Source organism: Camelina sativa, chromosome 7 (assembly GCF_030686135.1).
Source record: "Camelina sativa cultivar CO46 ecotype springtype chromosome 7, ASM3068613v1".
NCBI lineage: Eukaryota > Viridiplantae > Streptophyta > Magnoliopsida > Brassicales > Brassicaceae > Camelina > Camelina sativa.
Window position 1 is genome coordinate 20,120,095 of NC_141886.1, and position 21,463 is coordinate 20,141,557.

Genomic DNA, 21,463 nt, shown 5'->3' on the forward strand with positions numbered 1-21,463 from the left:
TTGACATCATCATTACCAGCCACCGAACAAATGGCAAAATGGAGAGTATGAGAATCATTTGACCACTTAAACATTTGACCACTTGTGTTTCTAAAACGAATCGGTCATATACTCATGACAACGTTATTGGACTGATGGAAATAAAGAGTTTGAGAAATAGGGTGGTCTTCAAGAGAAGAATTCGTAGTCTTTGGCTGATACAATAATGGTTCTGAGGCCACCAATGGGAGCTACGATCGTCAATATAACACCAACTACTATACAAAACTGTAAAATTTATCACACAACCAAAAAACAAGTTATTGCCAAATTTAACAAAGAAAAACAAGAACACATAGGTAGTAGAATACTGAAAGAGTAAAAGAAATATACCCAATTGATAGACCAAGACAATCCATACTTCTTTGGTTTCTTGAGAATGAGCCACATGATGCATGGTAGCTAATCATAGTAAACAAATTTAAAAAGTATATCAAGTGAGTTATTTCGAATTTTTTTTTAGAGAAATGTATATGATTAAATTAGAGTATATATTCAGTTACTTACATAGTACGTTGTTGGGGCAAAGGCGAATCCTCCAAAAAAGCCGAGTAATCCACCAAAAAATGGGATGCATATGGCAACGAACATCGTGAAAGCTGATCCATTGATCCAATGTTATAAATTCATATGTTACATTATTTATGTAGGAGTATTGATTCAGTAGTGAACTAAAAAAAGCTTACCAACATATAGAGTACGACTGATGAAGCGAAGTTTGAAAGAAGGAGAGAACATCATCTTCTTTACCAAAAAGGTTTCGAGCATGTCAAAGACAGGCATCGCGTATATTTGATAGCTTCCAACGACATGGACAACCACGAATGCGTTAGCAATGGCGATAAGCCAGACTGGTTTTTGCAAGGTCATGAGAACATTGTCATCGACAGTGTTTCCAAAAATATAGTAGCAAACGAATGCAACGGGAAAGTAGCAGATGGCGACGACAATGTAGGCAACTACTACTCCTTTCCACATTGCAATCTTCGATGGTTTTTCAGGAGTTGAAGGAATAGTAGCTTGAATCTCCAACACAACGTTGTGACCAGCGTAAGCAAATGCCACATCTCCTAACGCATTCAAGAAGTTGAATACATTTCCCGAGGTCGTTGAGGCTCTAAACGAGTAGTGTACATTTGGTTGAACTCCTTTCTTCACCGAGGTTGCCCAAGCGATTGTTGAGTAGCTGCATAAATATCATGTTAACATTAAGACTATATTAACAATTGGTTTTTGAGTTGTCCTTACCTCAAAGACATAACGGCAGCAGCAAGGGAGACGACAGACATGGAGTTAAAATTAGGGAGATGAGCTAAAACAAAGTGTACGGAAGCGAAGATCATGATCCAATATGTAGTTCTTATATTTTTGCAATCGGTGCAAAGAAGGTCATGGATTTTTTTCAGTGACTTCCCTCCTGTAACCATGTACACAATATCCACACCTACTTCAACGATTAGCTGTTGTGGCACCACGATCCAGAGTCCAAGCTTCTCCCCAAACGCGTGTTGACCCAATTCGTGGTACCTGTCAAACCTCTTCCCTGGAACCATCTCATGCATTTACACCATTTGCCATAGTGTGTAGAATGTTATCAGCCATGACATTATCATTATTGTCACTCCAGGTCCCCTTCCATAAAAATCCAGTGTAACATTAATATATTGAATGTGTACATATAATTATAATCACAAGTATATATATTTGAGATAACTATATATTGGCAAGAGATTGGATATATACCATCCGAGGTTCGACATGGCGTAAGGCAAGCTAAGTACACCAGCGCCGACCATGGCAGTGACATTGTGAAACGCAGAGTACCACCATTTGGCATTTCTTGAGGATGTTATCGGTAACCAATCGTCTACATTCTTCTGCTTTGTGGACGCATCCTTTCTTGGAGAACACTGATTTTCCCCCATGTTATTTTGGCTTTTTGTGTACCTTGTGAGTTGTGACAATAATCACTAATAGTTCTCAGTTTATATATACAAATTCATAAAAGTACTATTTTCTTCCATCTAATCAATTTTTTTAAAAAAGAATGTGTGGGTTGTTGTTGCCTTATGACAGGTTAGTTCGTTTTCTGTTTCACAAGATAAACCATAAGCTCTTGGAATTGTTGCGGTACGTGTATGGTCTCTAATTACTTACCACATGACTTTTATTTTTGGTCTATTGGCATGCATGATGAATGAGTTCGGTAAAGTCATTGCTTTCTTAAACTGCATGAAGATCTGGATGGTCTAATCTAAAGAGTGTAATTTTGCTGTAATGAACAAACTATCAGTTATTGATTTTTATTTTAGTTTTATGTATTGACTTTTTTTCTTCTAATCAAATTACTATTTTAGGGGATGATATTGTAAGTCACACATTCATGTATTTAGGTGAAATATCTTTTTTTTTTGTTCACAACTACGTAAATACATACTTAAAACCAATTTGTATTTTGTAGCCCACACACACACATACAACACAACACAACAAACTCCACGCAGAAAGATCCAATACACATGCAAAAAAACGGCGTAAAACTAAAATATTGATGAAGAAAAGTAAACGAATTTTATTTTCTATGGGCCAAGAGTCCAAGACCCAAAAAAAAAAAAACTCATGTAAATTAATGTATCCCATGCAAAAAAAATAGAAGAGTCAAGGACGCGAAAAGAGACCACACCAAAACAAAAAAAAAAGGTAAAAAAAAAAGAAAGTAAAATTCGTCAAAACACTGAGGTGTCGAATAGTAATTGCATATCAGAAGATTCTAATCTTTAAAAAGGAGCCAGAAACGACTCAAAAGTCAAGTCAGAGACTCAGAGTTCGTCGCCTACAAATTAATCTTTCTTCGTTCGTTTTTTCATATTCACGCTTTCTCCTCACTCGGTTATATTTTTCGTAGCTTGTTCATTCAGATATGGCTTCTTCAAGATGGATCAGGCCCGAGGTACCCCATAGATCTCATTTGAGCTTTTTTTTTTTCTTCTTTTCTAACCCTTGCATGCGCGTTACTTAAAAGTGTTTATTAAAGCGATCTGACTTTTTAAAAATGAGTTAGAAATCTGCGGCTGTCTGGTGTCTATAGAACTATTCTGTATATGAGATAGAAAGTAGAAACCAAGTCATCTCTAGCCGTTTGATCTGAAACTGATTGGTTTGTGTGTGGGCTTATAGGTGTATCCACTGTTTGCTACAGTGGGAGTTGCTGTTGGAATTTGCGGGATGCAGCTTGTTAGGAACATCTCCACCAACCCTGAAGTCAGGTACATATATATACATACTGTCATACTCGTGAGCAGAGCCGGCCCAGAGGGGAAGCTACCCAAGCAAAAGCTTCATGTCCCAAATTTTTTTTTTCTTTTTTCTTTAGTAATTAAGATTATTTTTAAGATTTATCTAAGTAAGTCTATTGAAAAATATTCAGTTTTATAGAAAATAAATAGATTTTTGCTCCAAAAATTATATTTTAGTATGAATTTGGGTCAAATTTTTTTAATTTTTAGTGTAAATCTATTAAAAAGAGGTCCAAACTTTTTATTTTCTTTAATATAAAGGGTAAAAAAAATTATTCTAAGGCCTATAAACCGGGTTAGGCATTGGGCACCCAATAATATCGGACCGGCACTGCTCATGAGGTCTCTTGACCAATGATTAATCGAGTTATTCGTTCATGACCTATTTACATATGTATATATAATTTTTTTTCCCTCTATCTAGCATGTCCTATTGTATGAAAGGTTGATTTGGGTGTATATTAATTAACATGTGAAAGTGAAACTGGTACGTGTATATATTAGGGTGACAAAGGAGAATAGGACGGCTGGTATACTTGAGAACCACGCAGAAGGAGAGAGGTACGCGGAGCACGGTCTGAGGAAGTTTGTGCGCAACAAAGCTCCTCAGATCATGCCATCTATCAATGGCTTCTTCTCCGACCCCAAGTACTGAAATGAAGGAGACTAATTATCAATTATCATGTTAGGGATTTGGGAGTAAAAACTAGTACACCATGTTTCGTCTGTATGAAAACCATATCACTTAACAACATCTTTGAAATGGTTATGATGTTGAAGATGATAATTTAACTTGTCTTGGTAATAATGGATGAATTTGAGAGTTAAACAATTAGTGGCCCTTGGGATTTCGCACCTTGTTTCCTCTGTTTCTTGTTGTGTATTAAACCATCACTTGAAACATCTTGGAAATGGTATATTAAGTGGCAATCAAACATGTTTTTGATAACGACAAAGAATTAACAATCCCAAGTATTATTTATATATCACTCGAGAGACAACAGTATATTTTAGCATAAAATAAAATATTTAACGACAACAATCCCAATAAGACCAGACCAGTACTACTGGAAAAACAGACAAGATTGTTCACATAAGCCAAGTACTATCAACATGATCCAAGAATGTGCTAACATAATCAGAACCTATCAGTGGAGGACCATTAAACATCTGTTCAATCTTAAACCTTCTGAGTTTTTGCGTTTCTGTATTGTAATACAGCACAGAGGGTGCTTCATCAACAAAACTGTCTGGTGCGAAAACAAGTTCTTTTGTTCCAATGGTACCTTTGAAACGAAACCACCTCCTATTTTCAGTAGTTTCTTTCCAACGAGAAACCACAATGTCTTCTTTTAACCAGACTCCTATTTCATTTCGAGCCCATATTCTCAAAAGTCCAGTGTCTTCGTCAACCATAATAGATACGGCAATTTTCCCATTGTAATTCACCACGTCCCAACCACGACGAGTAAAGTTAATTTGCTTAGGTAATTTAATGGCACTAAAATTTTCAGACGTAAAGTTGAAGCACATGATCAGAGATTTGTCACAATTGGTGTCATGAGCTCCATAGTACACAACCCCTCCTTTAAATAGTCCTTCAGTATATGGTTGATGATCACGCTTGCATTTGATCCGTCTCTAAGTTTCTCCACGGGATCCCACCGTGCAAACCTGATATTTCTTAGACGGTATACTTCCGGGCCCTGAAAATGTTACACATAACACCTTGAATACCTTCGTCGCTTCATCGTATCCGAAAAAACAATGTACCATACTTTCATTCGCTTGGATCTCCGGTAAATTCCGAAACATTTTCGTACCCGGATTGCAAATCACAAACTTAGTATTTAACTGAAGACAGATCAAACCTCGGACGGGTTGAGAAACTCTAGAGCCTATCAATGGCTGACGAGGGATACACAACTGTTGTTGACCAGAGGACAACAATGGTTCCTCCTCTTGATAAACAGAGTGAAACAACACCTCCATGTCATATCGGCTATACATAAGCTTTTCCTCTTGATCAAAAACAGAGTGATACCACAACACCTCATGTTCGGGAGGATGGGATAAAGATCGCGTTACCCAGAACATCAGTGTGAGAACTAAGGTTTTCACCTGAGTTCCGAAGTGAATTAAGTCCGGTTGTTTCACTGTTTATCACCGTTCTAGTTCCGAGCAGAGTAAAAGAGTAAATAGTTATTTGCAAAGTGAAAGTTTTTCGACCACCTTCTACATCCCCTTTCTCTTATTTATAGTCTAATTACAATTAAAGTCGAATCAATTTACTCCGCAAATCTTGTGCTCTCATTAATTCGATTTATTGCTTGATTTTTGAACCATCTCCGAACTCCGAGATGCTTTGTCCGACCGTTATTCTTTTACTTCGGTGTTCCGCATCTCAGCCGAGCGGCTGGTTTCATTTCGTCCTGGCCCATCTTATTTGTCCGTCTTAGGCCCATTCTTAACGTCTGTCCAAGGCCCAAGCCCATGATCCGAAGTGACGGATCACGGTACCAACAATCAGTCGAGGCTTTGTCGATGATCGCCTCAAGTAAAGATTTTTGAAGTCGTCCCCACGGATAAGAGAAGCCCATTGCTTCGAGATGACGATGCATTTCACCAAGGATTTCAGAGGCAGCCGTGACAGAATGTCCATTTGTAGATCTAGGGGAAGTGTTTCGAAACTTGTTGGCTTGTCCATTTTTTTTCTTTCTTAATTTCTTCTTCTCTAATGTATTAATTTTGATGTGCTTGCTCTAATGTATTAGACAAAACCACAGATGTGATGTATTTATAGGAAAATCTTATCATCTCTGTTTAATGAGATGAGTAGGAGACTTTAGTTTAACTTGTTGCGTTGTAAAACCGCGTATATCTTTTTTTTTTTGTTTTTTTTTTTTTAAACTTTTAGTTTCTCTCATATATGTTTATTTACATTTCTAACAACAAAAGAAGAAGTGTTAGTTCCACACGCTAAAAACTTACTAAAATTACTAGCCAATTAGCATTGAGATCATTGGATACCAAGTTTATGATTATGAAAGTGACGACTGCTGATTTATTTGCTTTAGTAGTTCAGTTCTTGTGAATTGAATCACACGTCAAAACATATTAACTTGACGACATTTATTTCTTTCTTTTAACCACAAAAAAAAAAAAGACAAAAAAAAAAAACAAAATGGTTTTTAGATCATCATCAATTTTAACTTCTTCTTTTTTTCTACACAATTTCGAGAAGAAAAGAAAAGGTGTCACACGTCGTCAAAACTTACTCACTAATTTATACTATATGAGTATTTTAACAAAGAGATTAATTTGATACACCAAATCATGACTTGAAATAAGGTTCTTTCATCGTAGATCTATCTACTCGTCGATCCACGTACGTAAACATTAATTGGAATTCAAAACCAGAAAACACGTTTTAACTTTTTAAAGAAGCATTGAGCTAGTTAAGTAACGTATATGTTACATGCACACATAATCAAGTATATGCTAATACCAACACAAGTAATATATTAACCTGCCACTAACGTTTAGAATTTAGATAGTGCCCAATATATAGCTTGTTTGTTTAGTATCCACTAACACGCCGTGACTTTAGACAATAACTTTCCTTTTCTAAAACTTATAGTTTAAATTGAAGTATTTTTTTTTTTAATTATATACACTAATATAGTATATATATTTATATTTTTATGTTTAAAATTCTAAATTTCAATTTTATGTCAGCATATGTCAAAATTTAATTGGAAGATATTTTTTGTAACACGTATCTATCTCATCAATTAATTATCAAGAAGAAAAGAAAAGGTGTCTCACACGTCAAAACATAATCACTAATTTCTATACGAGTAATTAACAAAGAGATTCATTCGGTGTACCAGATCATGACTTGAAATAAGGTTCTTTCATCGTAGACATCTATATATATACTCGTCGATCCACAAAAACAACAATCCAAATACAGAAACACGTTTTAACTAGACGACAAAAAAAACACGTTTTAACTTGTTAAAGAAGAAGCTTTTACATTTTTAAAAAGAAGAAGCGTTTTCTTTTCTTTTCTTTTCTTTTCTTTTCTAGCAGTAGTAACACGGCCAACTTAAACGTTATATCACATTAAGCTAAGCAACGCATACGTTACATTACATGGTACACACACATAGAGTCATAGACGCATATTCGATGATGCTAATTTCAAACTAATATAAACCTTTGGATAGTGTAATAGTTGAATAGTATCGACCAACACGCGGTGACTTTAGACAATTTTCTTATAATACAAGAACAAAAACTATACACCAAATGTTAGTATCGTAGCCACAAGACACGTTCAATCTCATTTCGTTTATTATTAACAACACTTCAATACTAAGTCGTTGTCTCACATCAATAAATCCACTGAAAAAAAGACAAAATAACAACAAAAAAGTAGGGGAAAAAACTCATCACCTTAATGATTTCCCACTCAAGATTCAAATCACAATAAGCAGAGAGATTCGACTACAAACTTTAATTAAAACAGAGTTTCAACTAAAAACTCCTCTCATTTGGAATTTAAATTTACATTTTTGAAGTCTTTTGTAACGAAAATTAGAAGTCGCGAAAAAGATTGTGATTGGGCTTTCCCAAATAAGATATATGGGCCTTCTTAGCCCTTTGTGACCACTTTAATTGAAGAACTAAAACGACATCGTTATGAGGTTCACTTGAAAACTCCCAAAAGACAGTTTTCTATTCTTTCTCTCTTATCGCTTTTTTTTTTTTTCTTCTACTGTATGGTCTTTTCGAATGTGATTCTTCGTTGTTGATGATGATGAGGCTGGTTCAAGTATCGTCTACTGAATCTATTTCTTCTCTTTCCTCTTCCTCGGCTTGGAATGGTGGTGGAGTTCTCTACTTGAAACGTTGTTCTGGACCTTCTTCTGGTAATATCATCGAACACCTTGTGGGCTTTTTTTTTTTTTTGTTTTTCTACTTTTCGGTTCGTGGGGTGAATGAATTCCTTAAGGAGGGATCAATTCCGCTTTAGTGGATGAACTCGTGGTGGGTTTTAATGGGCAAAAGTTAAAACGCAAGTCACAGACTCAAACATGCATTAAAAAGTTCGCTTTGCTTGTCCTGTATCTAGGTTTTAGATTTCCTCAAAAAAAAAAAAAAAAAAAAAGGTTTTAGATTTCCTCTGAAAATTTTGTTCCTTTTTTATGTGTTTCCTTGTTTTTGAATCTGTTTTATGCTTTTAAAGCTCAAAGTTTGTTTTTTTTTTGTTCCTGGGTAGTTCTGGGTTTCTAGGGTTATCACTGATTTGAAACGTTCTTGTATTGACAACTAGTGTGTATGTTTGCTTACAAGATGATTTCTCTAACATGTGTATCAGTCTGCGGTTTCTGTAGTGTATTGAAGCCAAATAAAGTTGCTTTCAACAACATGATTCTTTCAGCTATGAGGACTTGCTCAATTCCTGGGTTCCACGCACTTTGTCCCAAGTCAAGCGGTGGTTCTGTTTCTTGGAAAAAGAGGTTTTCTTCCACTGCTTCACCACTCATCACTCAAACCACTTCACCTTTTGTTCATCCCCGTTCGACAGTGATTGTGTCAAGTCTTCGCTCCCCATCTGATATCCCTCAGAAATCAGAAGAATGGTTTGCTTTGCGGAAAGACAAGTTAACCACAAGTACATTCAGTACAGCGCTAGGTTTTTGGAAAGGGGCTCGGCGTGCCGAGCTCTGGCATGAAAAGGTATATGACTCAGATTCACGGGTCGTGGAGGAGTCTGCACGGTTTGCTATGAACTGGGGTGTACAAATGGAACCAGCTGCGATAGAGAGGTACAAACGAATAATGGGATGTGAGGTTGGTTCAATGGGATTTGCTATTCACTCCAACGAGCAGTTTCACTGGCTTGGCGCTTCCCCTGATGGGGTTCTTGATTGCTTTGGTATTCTAGAAGTGAAATGCCCATATAACAAAGGGAAAACGGAAACTGTGTTACCCTGGAAAAAAGTGCCTTACTATTACATGCCTCAGCTGCAGGGTCAAATGGAGATAATGGACCGGGAATGGGTCAACTTGTACTGCTGGACACGAAATGGAAGCACGGTCTTTCGTGTGATGAGAGATAGAAGCTATTGGGGAATCATACATGATGTACTAAGGGAGTTCTGGTGGGACAATGTCCTTCCTGCAAGGGAGGCTTTGTTGTTAGGAAAAGATGATGAGGAGGTGAAAAAGTATGAGCCAACAGCTACGCATAAGCGAACAGGGCTTGTCATAGCTAAAAGCATAAATTTGGCTGCGGAATCAAAACTAGTATGCAGAGAAATTGCTGATCACGTTGAGTTCTTTTAGATGAATATGAGAGTCTCCTCACATCTTTTGAATTATTAACTGATGATTCATCTTATTAGATCACATTGTTTGTACTTATGAAACTGGTTAAATGATGTAACACTCTTTTAATCAGATTTCTAGTCTATCTCGAGATCAGCGGTTTCCATCGCCTGTAAAATTAATTGGATGTGAACGGTTTTTCATTGTAAAAATAGGTGAAGACAGTTAGACCAAGGATGGCCGAATTTTTCAGACAGAAGACAAAATATTGATTTTTTCTGCCAACCAAGCAGATGACCAATAAACAGAGAGAAAAGCAGTAATATAGGAGTTGGTTACCAAAACAGAGAGAGGAAAAACAGATAAACTAAACTAGTCAATCCAAGAACAATAAACAAGAACAAAACTGCACAATAAATAACGAAAGATGTAATTCCAAACTCATAGTTATTTGAATCTTTAACATCTGCAAGAAGAGAAGAATATGGATTCGGGGCCTTCGTGGGCTGATCAATGGGATTATAACAACCCTGACCCTCTTCCGAGTACGATGCAAGAAGATGAGAGCAAAAAGAAGAACAAGAAGAAGAAGAAGGAAGAGGATGGAAGCAAAAGCAGTCTTGGGAAGACATTACTTGGGTTCAAATGGATGAAGGAGCTCCGCAAGAAACCTGAAAAGTGATTAGTAAAGAGATGTTTAATAACATTCACCTTTGATACTCGTTATTCTTTTGTAATTACCATTCTCTCTTCTTCATCTCTCTTTAGCTTTAGTGCTTTACTCCAGTAACCGTTTTAACGATCATTAAAAGGCAAAAGAATTCAGGCAATGCAAACGAGAAATTAACCAAAATCTTAAAGGGTCAAGACGATTTAAACTTGATCAATCCAAAGAAGAAAAAAAAAGGACAAAATGCTAAGTACTCTTTGTTTTTGTTTCCTCAGAACAGATGAAACCATCTAAAAAGGTTGTTTCGTTCATCTTCTAGACTTCTTTTTTGAGGCCCTAGAAGAAGAAGATGCAGCTGCATTCGCTTTAGAACTGGCCGCTTGGTTTGACTTTGACGTTGGAGGAGCTGCTTCTTGTTTATCCTTTGTCACCGCACCCTGCGAGCCACGGATTTGAGCTGCTCGCTTGTCCTTCCTTTTGGGTCTGTAACTTGACCTTTCCCTTCTGGGAAGCCATCTTTCTGGGTCGGGAGGAGGACCTGGGTTTGCCGGATCGAATCCTTTGGGATACTTTGGCTTTCTCTTCCTCTTCCTCTTTGCCTTCTCTTTCTTCACTTCTTCCTGACTCGATGAAGCAGCAGCACCTTCATTGGGTTTTGCACCAGAGGTCTTTTCAAGGTTATCCACATCAACATCGTTCAAACGCGATAGGGGCCTAAGCTGTTTCTCGTAAGTTTCTGCTTTGTCGACATTGACACGAGCAAGTGTAGTCACAAGACCAACCAGAGCATCTGTGCTACTATGGTTTTTCACAATCTCCTCGTATAGCCGTGAAGCCTCCTCTTCTTGACCATGCCTGAGCTTGAAGGCAGCAGCCTGCGGCATCAACACGCTAAGCTTATTGCTCTCGGTCATCGAATTCGACCACCATTTAATTGCTGAGTCAAGAACAGCAGCAGCACCATCACTGTCCCCAGCACGCTCTTTGAGGGAGACAATGGTGGCAACAGTTGCAGGCAAATGCTGAATATCAGGTATTTTGGACATGGACTCTGCTGCTACATGAAGATGACTGGCAGAAGCAGCAATTTGTGCCCTGGCCAAGAGAACCAACTTAGACTTTTCCGGGAATTTTTCGGCACACTGTCCCAGAAGTTCTTCAGCTTTAGCAGCCTTGTTTTCTCTCACCAAAACAGCAGCTTGAAGCAATGCAGGAATAACACTCTCAGGAAACATACCGGGCAGTGCAGCACAAAGCTCTCGTGCCTGAGGTGAAAATATTTTCTTAACTGGTTAAGCAGAGTCTGCAACAAAGAAACGAAAGAGGAATAACCTAGAATTCAAGTGTAACGGACCTGATCCATCTTATTTGCATGGAGGAGTAGAAGGACGCGATTGGCATATATAGCCTCCTTATTTTTCTGTGAAAGCTTTGCATCAAGTCCTTGAGAAAGCTGAAAATTTTGGGAGTCTTTATCTTTCAGCCGATCAAACTTCCTCAAGCCATCAGAAATATCTTTGGAACCTTTCAAGGCAACAAGGTTGTTCACAGCAACAGCAAGTGTAGGTTCATCATCCAGATTACGTTTAATGATGTCTACATAAGAGCTGATCGATTCTTCGGTTTTTCCTAGGAACTGACAAAGTAAAAAAAAACTATGTCACAAGGAAATGGAAGATATCTTGACAAGATGTTAAAGAAAAGATAAGCAGTATAAAAAAGTACCTGTTGGACATATGCTAGTTGAACAGAAATTGGGGCCAGCTCAATCTCAATATCCTCCTCAGAAAGATCATCAGTGAGGGTCTCCTGACCAATTCTGCCTCAAAGCAACATTAAATTTATCAGGGTACACGACTTAAAACCACAAGTCAGATAATCAATCTGCTTTAAGTGTTGAAAAAGATACAAAATAAAAAGGAAATCATGTCTGCTGATCCTATTTAGTACAGCTAAACAACAAATGTGCAAATCCTAAGATGGGTGGTTACCTTCGGGCAGTGAGCAAAAGCTGTTCTGCATCAGCATAGTTATTGTTTTCAATCAAAGAGCAAGCAGTATTATAAGCCAAATCATAAGAACTAGTTGGTTTGGTCTTCAAATTCTCCAATGTTTTCTGCACTCCAGAAGCTTTTCCAGCTGAAATCAACCCCGCGACGATATTGACCTCTAAATTGTTGACGTCTAACTCCTCAAGCTCGGCCTTGCTCACTTTCTGATACAAATCCAAACAAGCATCTGGTTTCCCCAAACGGTACAAAATTTGTGCCTCCAATAACAAAGCCTCTGGATCTCCCTCTCGACCTTTTAAACACACTAAAGCCTCATCTAACTTGTTTTGACGGTATAAACAATAAGCCTATCAAGAGATAACAAAATCCATTACAAATCTCAGGGCAATTTCCAGATCAAATGCAGTTAGATTGATGCCAAATTAGTCTAACCTTTTCAAACCCTAGATCGATTGGAAGCTTCTGGAACGAGTTAATAACGGAGAGAGCTACATCGATCTGATCGTCTTTGATTAGAGCCACAACTTTGCATCGTATCGCATCCTCATCGGAAGGTACAATCGACAAAACTGCAAAACGAAATCACCGGATTAAAATTTCATCAAATCAAAAATCGAATTAGAATTCTACGAGGGAAGAAGGAGGTAGGTAAGAGAATTGTGAAAACCTTGATCGGCGACCTTGACAACTTGTTGAAATTCAGATTGATGGTCATTGGATCCAGTGATATGTTTCTGGATGGAAGAGAAGAGATCTTCGATTGCTGGAGGAGGTTGAGAAGTTGATGTTTTGGGTTTCTCTTTCGATTTCGGAGCCATGGCTGCTTGAAGTTTTCTCAGGGCACGAACACCACCGGAGAAGATAACGGGATCCAAGCTTCTCCAGATTGCTCTTGTCAAGGGTTTGCATTGTCGTCATTAACTTATGGGCTTTCTATATGGGCCTTTGAAATATCTCATGATCCAGTTATTATTATTATTTTTTTTCCGCCAAAATGGTAATTTTATTAAGAACTTAAAAAGTCATAATACAATTGTTCTGTCAGCCAAACCAGGTGGCGACAAACATTCAAAATAAAAACATGAAGTTGTACATCCACACTTAGCTAGAAAATGGGCTACTTTATTAAGATGTCGTTTAACAAAAGAGAAAATCAACGTGTTGAAGTTTGCTTGCCCAAACGATGATATCATGATAAATGGCATATATCAATATATTATAGGTCTTGCCATTAACAATCTTGGTAAGTTGTTCACAATCTCCTTCAAAACAAACGGATGTAAACTCTTTTCTCCATGCTTGCTGAATTGCTATAAGAAGTGCTTTGCTCTCAGCCTCTAAAGCGGTAGTTGCAGAAGGTAGTGTAGATGATCCCCATCCTAAAGTTGCCCTCGCACTATTTTTGAATATCCATCGAGTTTTTGTCTCTTGAGTTGTTGGATTGAATCTCGCATCATAATTGCATTTAATAAATGGCAGGACTGGTCGTTTCCAATTTTGTTGGAGCCTTTATCTTACAATGGAACCTTGATGTTTATTTTCTTGATTAGTGTGCGTGATCCATTCTTCAATCTCGCATTGGACTCGTAATATAATGGAAATAGGACTCTCATTGATAGAGTTGCAGATAAAGTTATTTCTCGATTTCCATAAATATCAGAGCTTTTGATAACATTCTCCATAGGAAGTGTTTAATCTCCAAATTTTATTTTTCAAATTGGGGGAACCATGAGGGATATGTGGTTAAAGTTCCTCCGAGTCAGGATCATGAGTAGAAAACCAGTAACCAGAATAGATCGAATATTCTCCTGTTTTATTGTAATGCCAAACTAATCTATATGGGAGTACAATCTGCGGTAAGTAACTTCTATGCAGGACATTGTGATCTTGTGGGGCAATATTTTGTTGTATTTGCGCCTCATCCCACTTTCGAACTTCTCCTTGATGCATTATTAGTTCTTTTAGCTTGATGGCATTAGCCGGCTGGAGGTCACAGATTGGTTTTGGTGGATGTGTTTCAGTGATATTATCAATATTAATTTGTATGGTCTCACCATCACCTGGTATGTATCGACTACCTTTTTTGATAATCTCTAGACCAGGGAGAATAGATTCCCAACCATACGACTTGTTGAATCTTTTTTTTGCATCTAAGATTGATTCATCCAAAAACATCTAGCCTTCATCATTCTTGCAAAAAAGCACTCCGGATTTTTGATGATCCTCGAGGCTTGTTTTGCTAGTAGTGCATCATTAAATTTAGCCAAGTTTTTGAATCCTAGTCCACCATCTTTTTGGTATGTTGAAGTCTTTTCCACGAGATCCAAGGGATACCTCTTTCATGATTATCTTTTTCCCACCAGAATTGCATAAGAATGGATTCAAGTTCATTGATGATACCTGTAGGAAGCTTGAAATAGGACATTTGAATGGATTCAAGTTCTATCAATGCCGATCCAGTTATTCTTATATGGAGATTTGAAAATCAAGCAGATAAATATGAATTTTAGGAGACTATTAGAAGGATAATAACAATGATAATTTGGATTTGGTTTTTTTTCTGCATATGACAATGTTATGCTTCTAAAAACATGCTCATAAGTTACATATTTATAAAATGCCAAAATCATTTTTTTTTAACTCCGGACTTATTATTATTGATTGCAAATAATGAGAACTATTACTCATTAACATAATATGCTTAATTATCACTAAAGGGGATTTTCTTTACTAAAAAAAATAAAAAATTTGTATTCCAAAAATTAAAATTGAATTTTATCTTATTATATAAAGCTTACTTTTCAAAGTTAAAAACTTATGTGAACGTGATATGTGTAAATCTATTGATAAGATTTTGATATATGTAAAAAAAATATTACATAAATTCAATAAATTAAAAATCCTACAGTTTTTCAATTAAAAGTATATTAATTAAAAGGAATCATACAGTAAAATACAAATCCTAAAAGTAAAATATTATAGTTTTTTTTGAAAAGGTATATAAAAAAAAATAGTAATTCACTAATTTTAAACAGAAAGAATCACAATTACAATTTTTTGAAAAATATATTAAAAGAAAACTATACATGGAAAAGACCAAAAATATATATATATATATATTTTTTTTTGTCGAAAATAAATTTATATTAATGAATTAGAATAGTCTTCATACAACTGGTTTGAGAGCCAACATGGGGTGTAAAACATTCAGAGTAAAAAGATAGTTGTATACTACCAAATTTGGCTAGTACATGAGCTGCCTTATTACAAGTTCTTGATGCGTAAACAAAGGAAACAGTGTTAAATAAACTTGACCAATAAATAATATCTTGGCAAATAGGCTCAATGGAAATATCATGGAAAGTTTTATTAACTATCTTGGTTAGTGTCTCGCAATCGCCTTCGAAAATGATGTCACATAATCCTCTGATCCAACATTGTTGCATTGTAGTAAGCAAAGCTTTTGCTTCAGCCTCCAAAGGTGAAGAAACATGTCCCATTTGCATTGATCCCCAGTTTTGTGCTATTCCATTATGGTTTCGGATTATCCATCCAATTTTTTCTTGGTTAGTAAAGTGATCAAAAGCGGCATCATAGTTGCATTTAAGAGAAAAAGAATCTGGTCGTGTCCAATGGTGAGTCGTTGTATTTCGAGATACCGTCTTAGTATGCCCTGAGTTGTCAGTACTTCAGATCTAATCTCGAACATCCGCCTTTGCTCTTAGAATTATAGTTTTTGGATTGTCTTGGATGCCATTGAATATGAAGTTATTCCGAGACTTCCATATGTGCCATAGCAGCCAAAAAGGTAAAAGCCTCGTTTGACTAGATATATCATGTTCTAGTTGGAGTTCGAAAATTCCTTCGAATAGTGCTTCACAACTTAAAGATATTGAATAAAGCATGGTTATGGGAATATTGGCTAGTTCCCATATAGACTGAGAGTATGGACAGGAAAATAGAATATGTTCAATTGTTTCATCATTCTGGAAACATCTAGGACAAACTGGGTTTAAATGCATTCCCCTAGTGTTTAAACGAGTGATGGTGGGTAAATATTTTGATAAAAGGTACCAAAGAAAATGTTTCACTTTGGGGAGAATATTAATTTTCCAGATTAAGTTCTTGAGAATGACTGAACCATGGGGGATGGGTGGTAAGTTATTTTGTTGATTTGGATTGTGCATTGAAAGTCAATATCCTGATCTAACTGTATATTCTCCTGTCTTAGTATAATTCCAAACTAACCTGTCTGCAGTAGATATTCTTGGAAGATATATGTTTAAAATGTGGCTATGATCCTCCGGTTTGATGGTGTCAGAAATTAGTTCTCTATTCCATTGTCTGTGATTGCCAATTGTTGTGATATAGGCATTGAATTTAGTATCGGCAATTGGATCAATAGCACAAATAGGTTTTGGTAGATGCGTTGTTGTTACATTGTCTTGGTTAACACGTATAGAATCTCCATCTCCAAGGATGTATCTCGAACCAAGCTTTATTTTTTTGAGTCCTTCTAGAATTGAGGCCCAACGATATGACTGATTTTTTCTTGGTTTTGCGTCTAGTAGAGATTCATCCTTGAAATATCGAGCCTTGTAAACTCTCGCAAGTAAAGTATCAGGGTGTTGTAGAATTATCCAGGCATGCTTTGCTAGCAAAGCATCATTAAACTTTAATAGATCTTTAAAACCTAAACCTCCTTCTTTCTTTGAGTGTTGTACACGTTTCCAAGCGATCCAAGGAATACCTCTGTCTTGGTTACTCTTCTCCCACCAAAATTGTTGAACTATTGTAACAATCTCTGAGAGGATGCCGGAGGGGATTTTGAAGCAGGACATAGAGTATACATGCATGGCTAAAGCATCTACTTTGATGAGGATCTCTTTGCCGGCCGGTGATAGATAACGACCTCTCCAAGCCGATGTTCGTTGCTTAACCTTATCCACTATATACTGAAACATTTCTATTTTTTTCTTACCAATTTATTCTGGTAAGCCAAGATATTTGCCTCCTCCACCATGACTAGGAATGCTTAGTATCCTTTTTAGTCTATTTTGTAATTGTCCCTGTACTCTTGAGCTGAAAATTATCATAGATATACTGGTATTGATTTTCTGGCTTAAGTAGTATTCATAAACGTCAAAAGCCTTTTTAATCGCTTTACAATTCCGATAATTCGATTGACTAGAAAAAGGGAGTCATCGGCAAATTGCAGGTGAGTGATGGTTGGTACTCCATTACCTATCTTAACCCCTCAAATATCACTAGATTGGACTCTCATTTGAATGAGATGACTCATTATCTATGCATAAGATGAACAAATATGGTGATAAATGGTCACCTTGTCGAATGCCTCTCTCAGGAACAATCATACCAGAGGGTGTGTTGTTGACTAGCACCAAGTAACTAACAGTACGAACTGTTGCCATGATACAATTGATCTATTTGTCTGAGAATCCAAATAAATGCATAGTGACTTCGAGAAAATCTCATTCGTCTCTATCGTAGGCCTTGGTTACATCGGTCTATAAAAATATATATATATATATATATATATATATATATATATATATATATATATATATATTAGTTTAAGATGATCACGAAATTTATTAATCAGTATTTTTTGGTTATTTACTCCAATTTCTACTTGCAATTTTGAATTATATAAGATTTACTTGCAATTTTGTGGAAGCAGCATCGGCCAGACATCTTATTTTTATCAGAAACTAAAAAGTGTTTTTCTTATTTACAAAAATTTCAAAAAAAGTTTGGTTATAATAATTTGTACACTGTTGATCCCCATGGTTCTAGTGGAGGGTTAGCTTTATTTTTCATGGATGAAATAAAACTTTCTATTTTATATGATAGTAATCGAATTATTGATGTTAAAGCTTCATTTGGTCAACAATTGGTTTATTTGTCTTTTGTTTATGGGGATCCAATTCTGCAGAATCGTGCAAAGGTATGGGAGAAGTTAATGGATATTGGTTCTTTCCGGATAGATCCTTGGTTTTTGATTGGAGATTTCAATGAACTTGTTGGGAATCATGAGAAAAGGGGTGGGGCCTTACGGCCTGCTTCCTCTTTTGTGCCCTTTCAAACAATGATTCGGCACTGTGGTATGCTTGAATTCCCATGTTATGGAGAGCAATTATCCTGGCGAGGTAATCGCTGTAATAACCAGGTGGTTCGGTGTCGCTTAGATCGTGCTCTAGGTAATGAAGATTGGCATAGTTTTTTCCCAAATTCGAGGGTGGATTATTTGGAGATGGTCGGATCTGATCATTGTCCCATTCTGGCTACTTGTCTGAAAACAGCCTCTCGCCGGTATAGGCAGTTTCGTTTTGATAAACGTTGGTTGGGGAAGGACGGACTTTTAGGTGCGGTAGAGTCCGGATGGGCGCGCACAAACAATTTTCGGGTACCGGCTTTTGTGGATAAAATTAGGAACTGTCGAAATTCGATTTCGTGGTGGCGGAAAAATAACGTGACTTCTGGCCCGTCCCTTATCTCTTCACTGAAGGCTGCCTTACAGGAGGCCAAGATGGATGACTTGATTTCTCAGGATGAGATTCGAGACATTGAGAGAAAATTAAAAGAGGCTTATCGGGATGAGGAGTTGTATTGGCAACAGAAGAGCCGGAAATTCTGGTTACGGGTGGGAGATAAAAATACAAAATATTTTCATGCTTCGACTAAGCAAAGGAGGGTCCGGAATAGGATTGTTGGGTTATTTGGCCCGGATAACGTTTGGGATGAGTCACCTTTGGGAATGGAGAATATAGCTTCCAAATATTTTGAGGATTTGTTTAAACGGTCTGATGTAACTGGTATATCAGAAATACTACAGGAGATTTCACCTATTATTACAGATCATATGAATCGAAGTCTAATAAGGGAAATTACGGAGGCGGAGGTTCGGAAAGCTTTATTTGCTATGCATCCAGAGAAATCTCCAGGCCCTGACGGTATGACAGCTTTATTCTTTCAACGGTTCTGGCCTTCATTAAAAGGAGATCTGGTGGCTCTGGTTAAAAATTTCTTTAGGACGGGTGGCTTTGATCCTCGCTTTAATGAGACTAATATTTGTCTCATCCCTAAGGTGGATCACCCACAACGTATGACAGAGTTTCGGCCTATAAGTCTGTGTAACGTGAGTTATAAGATTATTTCAAAAGTTTTATGTCTTCGGCTTAAGCGTTTTTTACCGTCTCTGGTTTCTGAAACACAATCGGCATTTGTGTCGGGCAGGTTGATTACTGATAATATCCTAGTTGCCCAGGAAATGTTTCACGGGTTAAATACTAACCCACGCTGTAAGTCGGAGTTTCTGGCATTCAAAACGGATATGAGTAAAGCGTATGACCGGGTTGAATGGGATTTTTTGGAAGCGGTGATGGTTAAATTAGGTTTTGATAGGCGGTGGATTACTTGGATTATGTGGTGTGTTTCTTCGGTTTTGTATCAAGTTCTTCTTAATGGTCAACCTCGGGGATCTATTTTTCCAAAGCGGGGTTTACGTCAGGGTGATCCTCTTTCTCCCTATCTGTTTATTCTTTGTACAGAGGTTTTAATAGCAAATATTAAAAAGGCAGAACGAGAAAAGAAACTTACGGGAATTTCTATTGCTCTGGCTTGTCCCTCGATTTCACATCTTTTGTTTGCGGATGATAGTCTGTTCTTTTGTAAGGCAGAGGAATCTGAATGTAGAGTGGTCATGGATATTATAGGTAATTATGGGAAAGCCTCGGGCCAGGAGGTCAATTTGGAGAAATCGTCCATTATGTTCGGCAAGAAAGTCCCGCCTGATGTAAGATCTCGGATTAAAAATGTTATTGGTATTTCTAGAGAGGGTGGAATGGGTTCCTATTTGGGCATTCCTGAAAATCTCCAGGGCTCGAAGACTGAAGTTTTTAGTTATGTTAATGATCGTTTAGATGAGCGAGTTAATGGCTGGTCGGCGAAGCTTTTATCAAAAGGGGGTAAAGAGATTATGATCAAATCAGTTGCGTTAGCTCTTCCGACTTATGTCATGTCATGTTATAAATTAACTCATGAGTTAACGTCCAAACTTACGAGTGCTATTTCAAAATTTTGGTGGAAGTCTAATGATAAGGCCAGAGGTCTACATTGGGTAGCTTGGGATAAGCTCTGTGAGGATAAATGCGATGGGGGTTTGGGATTCCGTGCTCTGGAAGAATTTAATGATGCAATGCTGGCTAAGCAGTTTTGGAGGTTGATTCACTACCCAAATTCTCTAATGGCGCGGGTGATGCGCGGTCGATATTTCAGGAGAAAACATCCTTTACTGGCGACTAAACCCTATTCCCCATCCTTTGCATGGAGGAGTATTTTTTCGACAAAGGGTTTAGTAGAAAGAGGGGCGAGGTGGCTCGTCGGGACGGGACATAATATTTCCGTTTGGAGAGACCCGTGGATCCCGGATCATCAGCCAAGACCGGTGAATGGCAGGGGTAGAGTTCTCCATCCTAATCTGATGGTCAATCACCTAATTAATCCCCTTACTTTGGATTGGCATTTGCCTACTCTGGAAGAGTTTTTGGATCCTGCGGACATTCAGTTTGTACGGAGTTTGGCGGTCAGTAAGTCATTGACTCCGGATAAATTGATTTGGCATTATACTAAATCCGGCAAGTATTCAGTGAAATCTGGTTATAGGTTAGCACGGGAATTTCATAAGCCTCTCGTTTACGGGCCGACATGCACAGTTTTACGGGCACAAGCTTGGAAGCTTGATGTTCCCTCAAAGGTCCAACATTTTTTCTGGCAGGTGGCGTCTGGGTCCCTTCCCGTGAAAGAACGGCTTGCTCACCGGGGTGTCCATTGCGTCGATACGTGTCCGCGGTGCGGTTTAGCGGTGGAGACTATCAACCACGCTCTTTTTGAGTGTGTTCGCTCGCTTTTGGTGTGGGAGCTATCTCCGATCCAGTTGTCTTCGACTGGTTTTCCTTTTGGATCCGTGTATTCGAACCTAGATTTTCTTTATTCCAAGACTTTTTCAAATTCTGGGGGACCTAGCATTGGCTATAGGTTGCCTTGGATATTGTGGACAATTTGGAAAGATAGGAATAATAGGGTGT

At 37.5% G+C, this 21,463-nt stretch overlaps 6 protein-coding genes and 1 pseudogene across 7 annotated transcripts; 3 read left to right on the forward strand and 4 right to left on the reverse strand.

Annotated features, from left to right (window-relative positions):
- Positions 1 to 168: 168 nt before the first annotated feature.
- LOC104701370 (lysine histidine transporter-like 2) lies at positions 169 to 10,926 on the reverse strand. Its single transcript, XM_087458925.1, has 7 exons — positions 10,915 to 10,926; positions 1,783 to 1,919; positions 1,288 to 1,671; positions 726 to 1,225; positions 547 to 638; positions 373 to 441; positions 169 to 267 (listed from the first exon to the last, which is right to left on the reverse strand). The coding sequence occupies exons 3-7, from the start codon at positions 1,599 to 1,601 to the stop codon at positions 169 to 171; spliced, it is 1,074 nt and encodes a 357-aa protein (XP_087315051.1). The 5' UTR covers positions 1,602 to 1,671; positions 1,783 to 1,919; positions 10,915 to 10,926.
- On the forward strand, positions 2,834 to 4,167 carry LOC104701372 (uncharacterized). The gene is made up of 3 exons (XM_010417041.3): positions 2,834 to 2,989; positions 3,217 to 3,305; positions 3,840 to 4,167. Exons 1-3 carry the CDS (start codon positions 2,960 to 2,962, stop codon positions 3,988 to 3,990), a joined length of 270 nt encoding a protein of 89 aa, XP_010415343.1. The 5' UTR covers positions 2,834 to 2,959; the 3' UTR covers positions 3,991 to 4,167.
- On the reverse strand, positions 4,425 to 4,868 carry LOC104704712 (putative F-box protein At1g70390). Its single transcript, XM_010420749.2, has one exon. The coding sequence runs from the start codon at positions 4,866 to 4,868 to the stop codon at positions 4,425 to 4,427; it is 444 nt and encodes a 147-aa protein (XP_010419051.2).
- On the reverse strand, positions 4,828 to 6,087 carry LOC147941492 (putative F-box protein At1g70970 pseudogene; annotated as a pseudogene).
- On the forward strand, positions 7,827 to 9,825 carry LOC104701373 (uncharacterized). 2 transcript variants are annotated; one of them, XM_010417042.3, is made up of 2 exons: positions 7,827 to 8,272; positions 8,722 to 9,825. In XM_010417042.3, the coding sequence occupies exons 1-2, from the start codon at positions 8,155 to 8,157 to the stop codon at positions 9,690 to 9,692; spliced, it is 1,089 nt and encodes a 362-aa protein (XP_010415344.1). In that variant the 5' UTR covers positions 7,827 to 8,154; the 3' UTR covers positions 9,693 to 9,825. The 2 variants fall into 2 exon arrangements, with proteins under 2 accessions (XP_010415344.1, XP_010415345.1); XM_010417043.2 differs by having other exon boundaries at positions 8,086 to 8,272; positions 8,738 to 9,825.
- LOC104701375 (uncharacterized) lies at positions 9,962 to 10,504 on the forward strand. Its single transcript, XM_010417045.2, has one exon. It carries the CDS (start codon positions 10,159 to 10,161, stop codon positions 10,354 to 10,356), a length of 198 nt encoding a protein of 65 aa, XP_010415347.1. The 5' UTR covers positions 9,962 to 10,158; the 3' UTR covers positions 10,357 to 10,504.
- On the reverse strand, positions 10,496 to 13,292 carry LOC104701374 (uncharacterized). Its single transcript, XM_010417044.3, has 6 exons — positions 13,024 to 13,292; positions 12,789 to 12,925; positions 12,336 to 12,703; positions 12,070 to 12,163; positions 11,699 to 11,980; positions 10,496 to 11,609 (listed from the first exon to the last, which is right to left on the reverse strand). The coding sequence occupies exons 1-6, from the start codon at positions 13,172 to 13,174 to the stop codon at positions 10,653 to 10,655; spliced, it is 1,989 nt and encodes a 662-aa protein (XP_010415346.2). The 5' UTR covers positions 13,175 to 13,292; the 3' UTR covers positions 10,496 to 10,652.
- Positions 13,293 to 21,463: the final 8,171 nt, after the last annotated feature.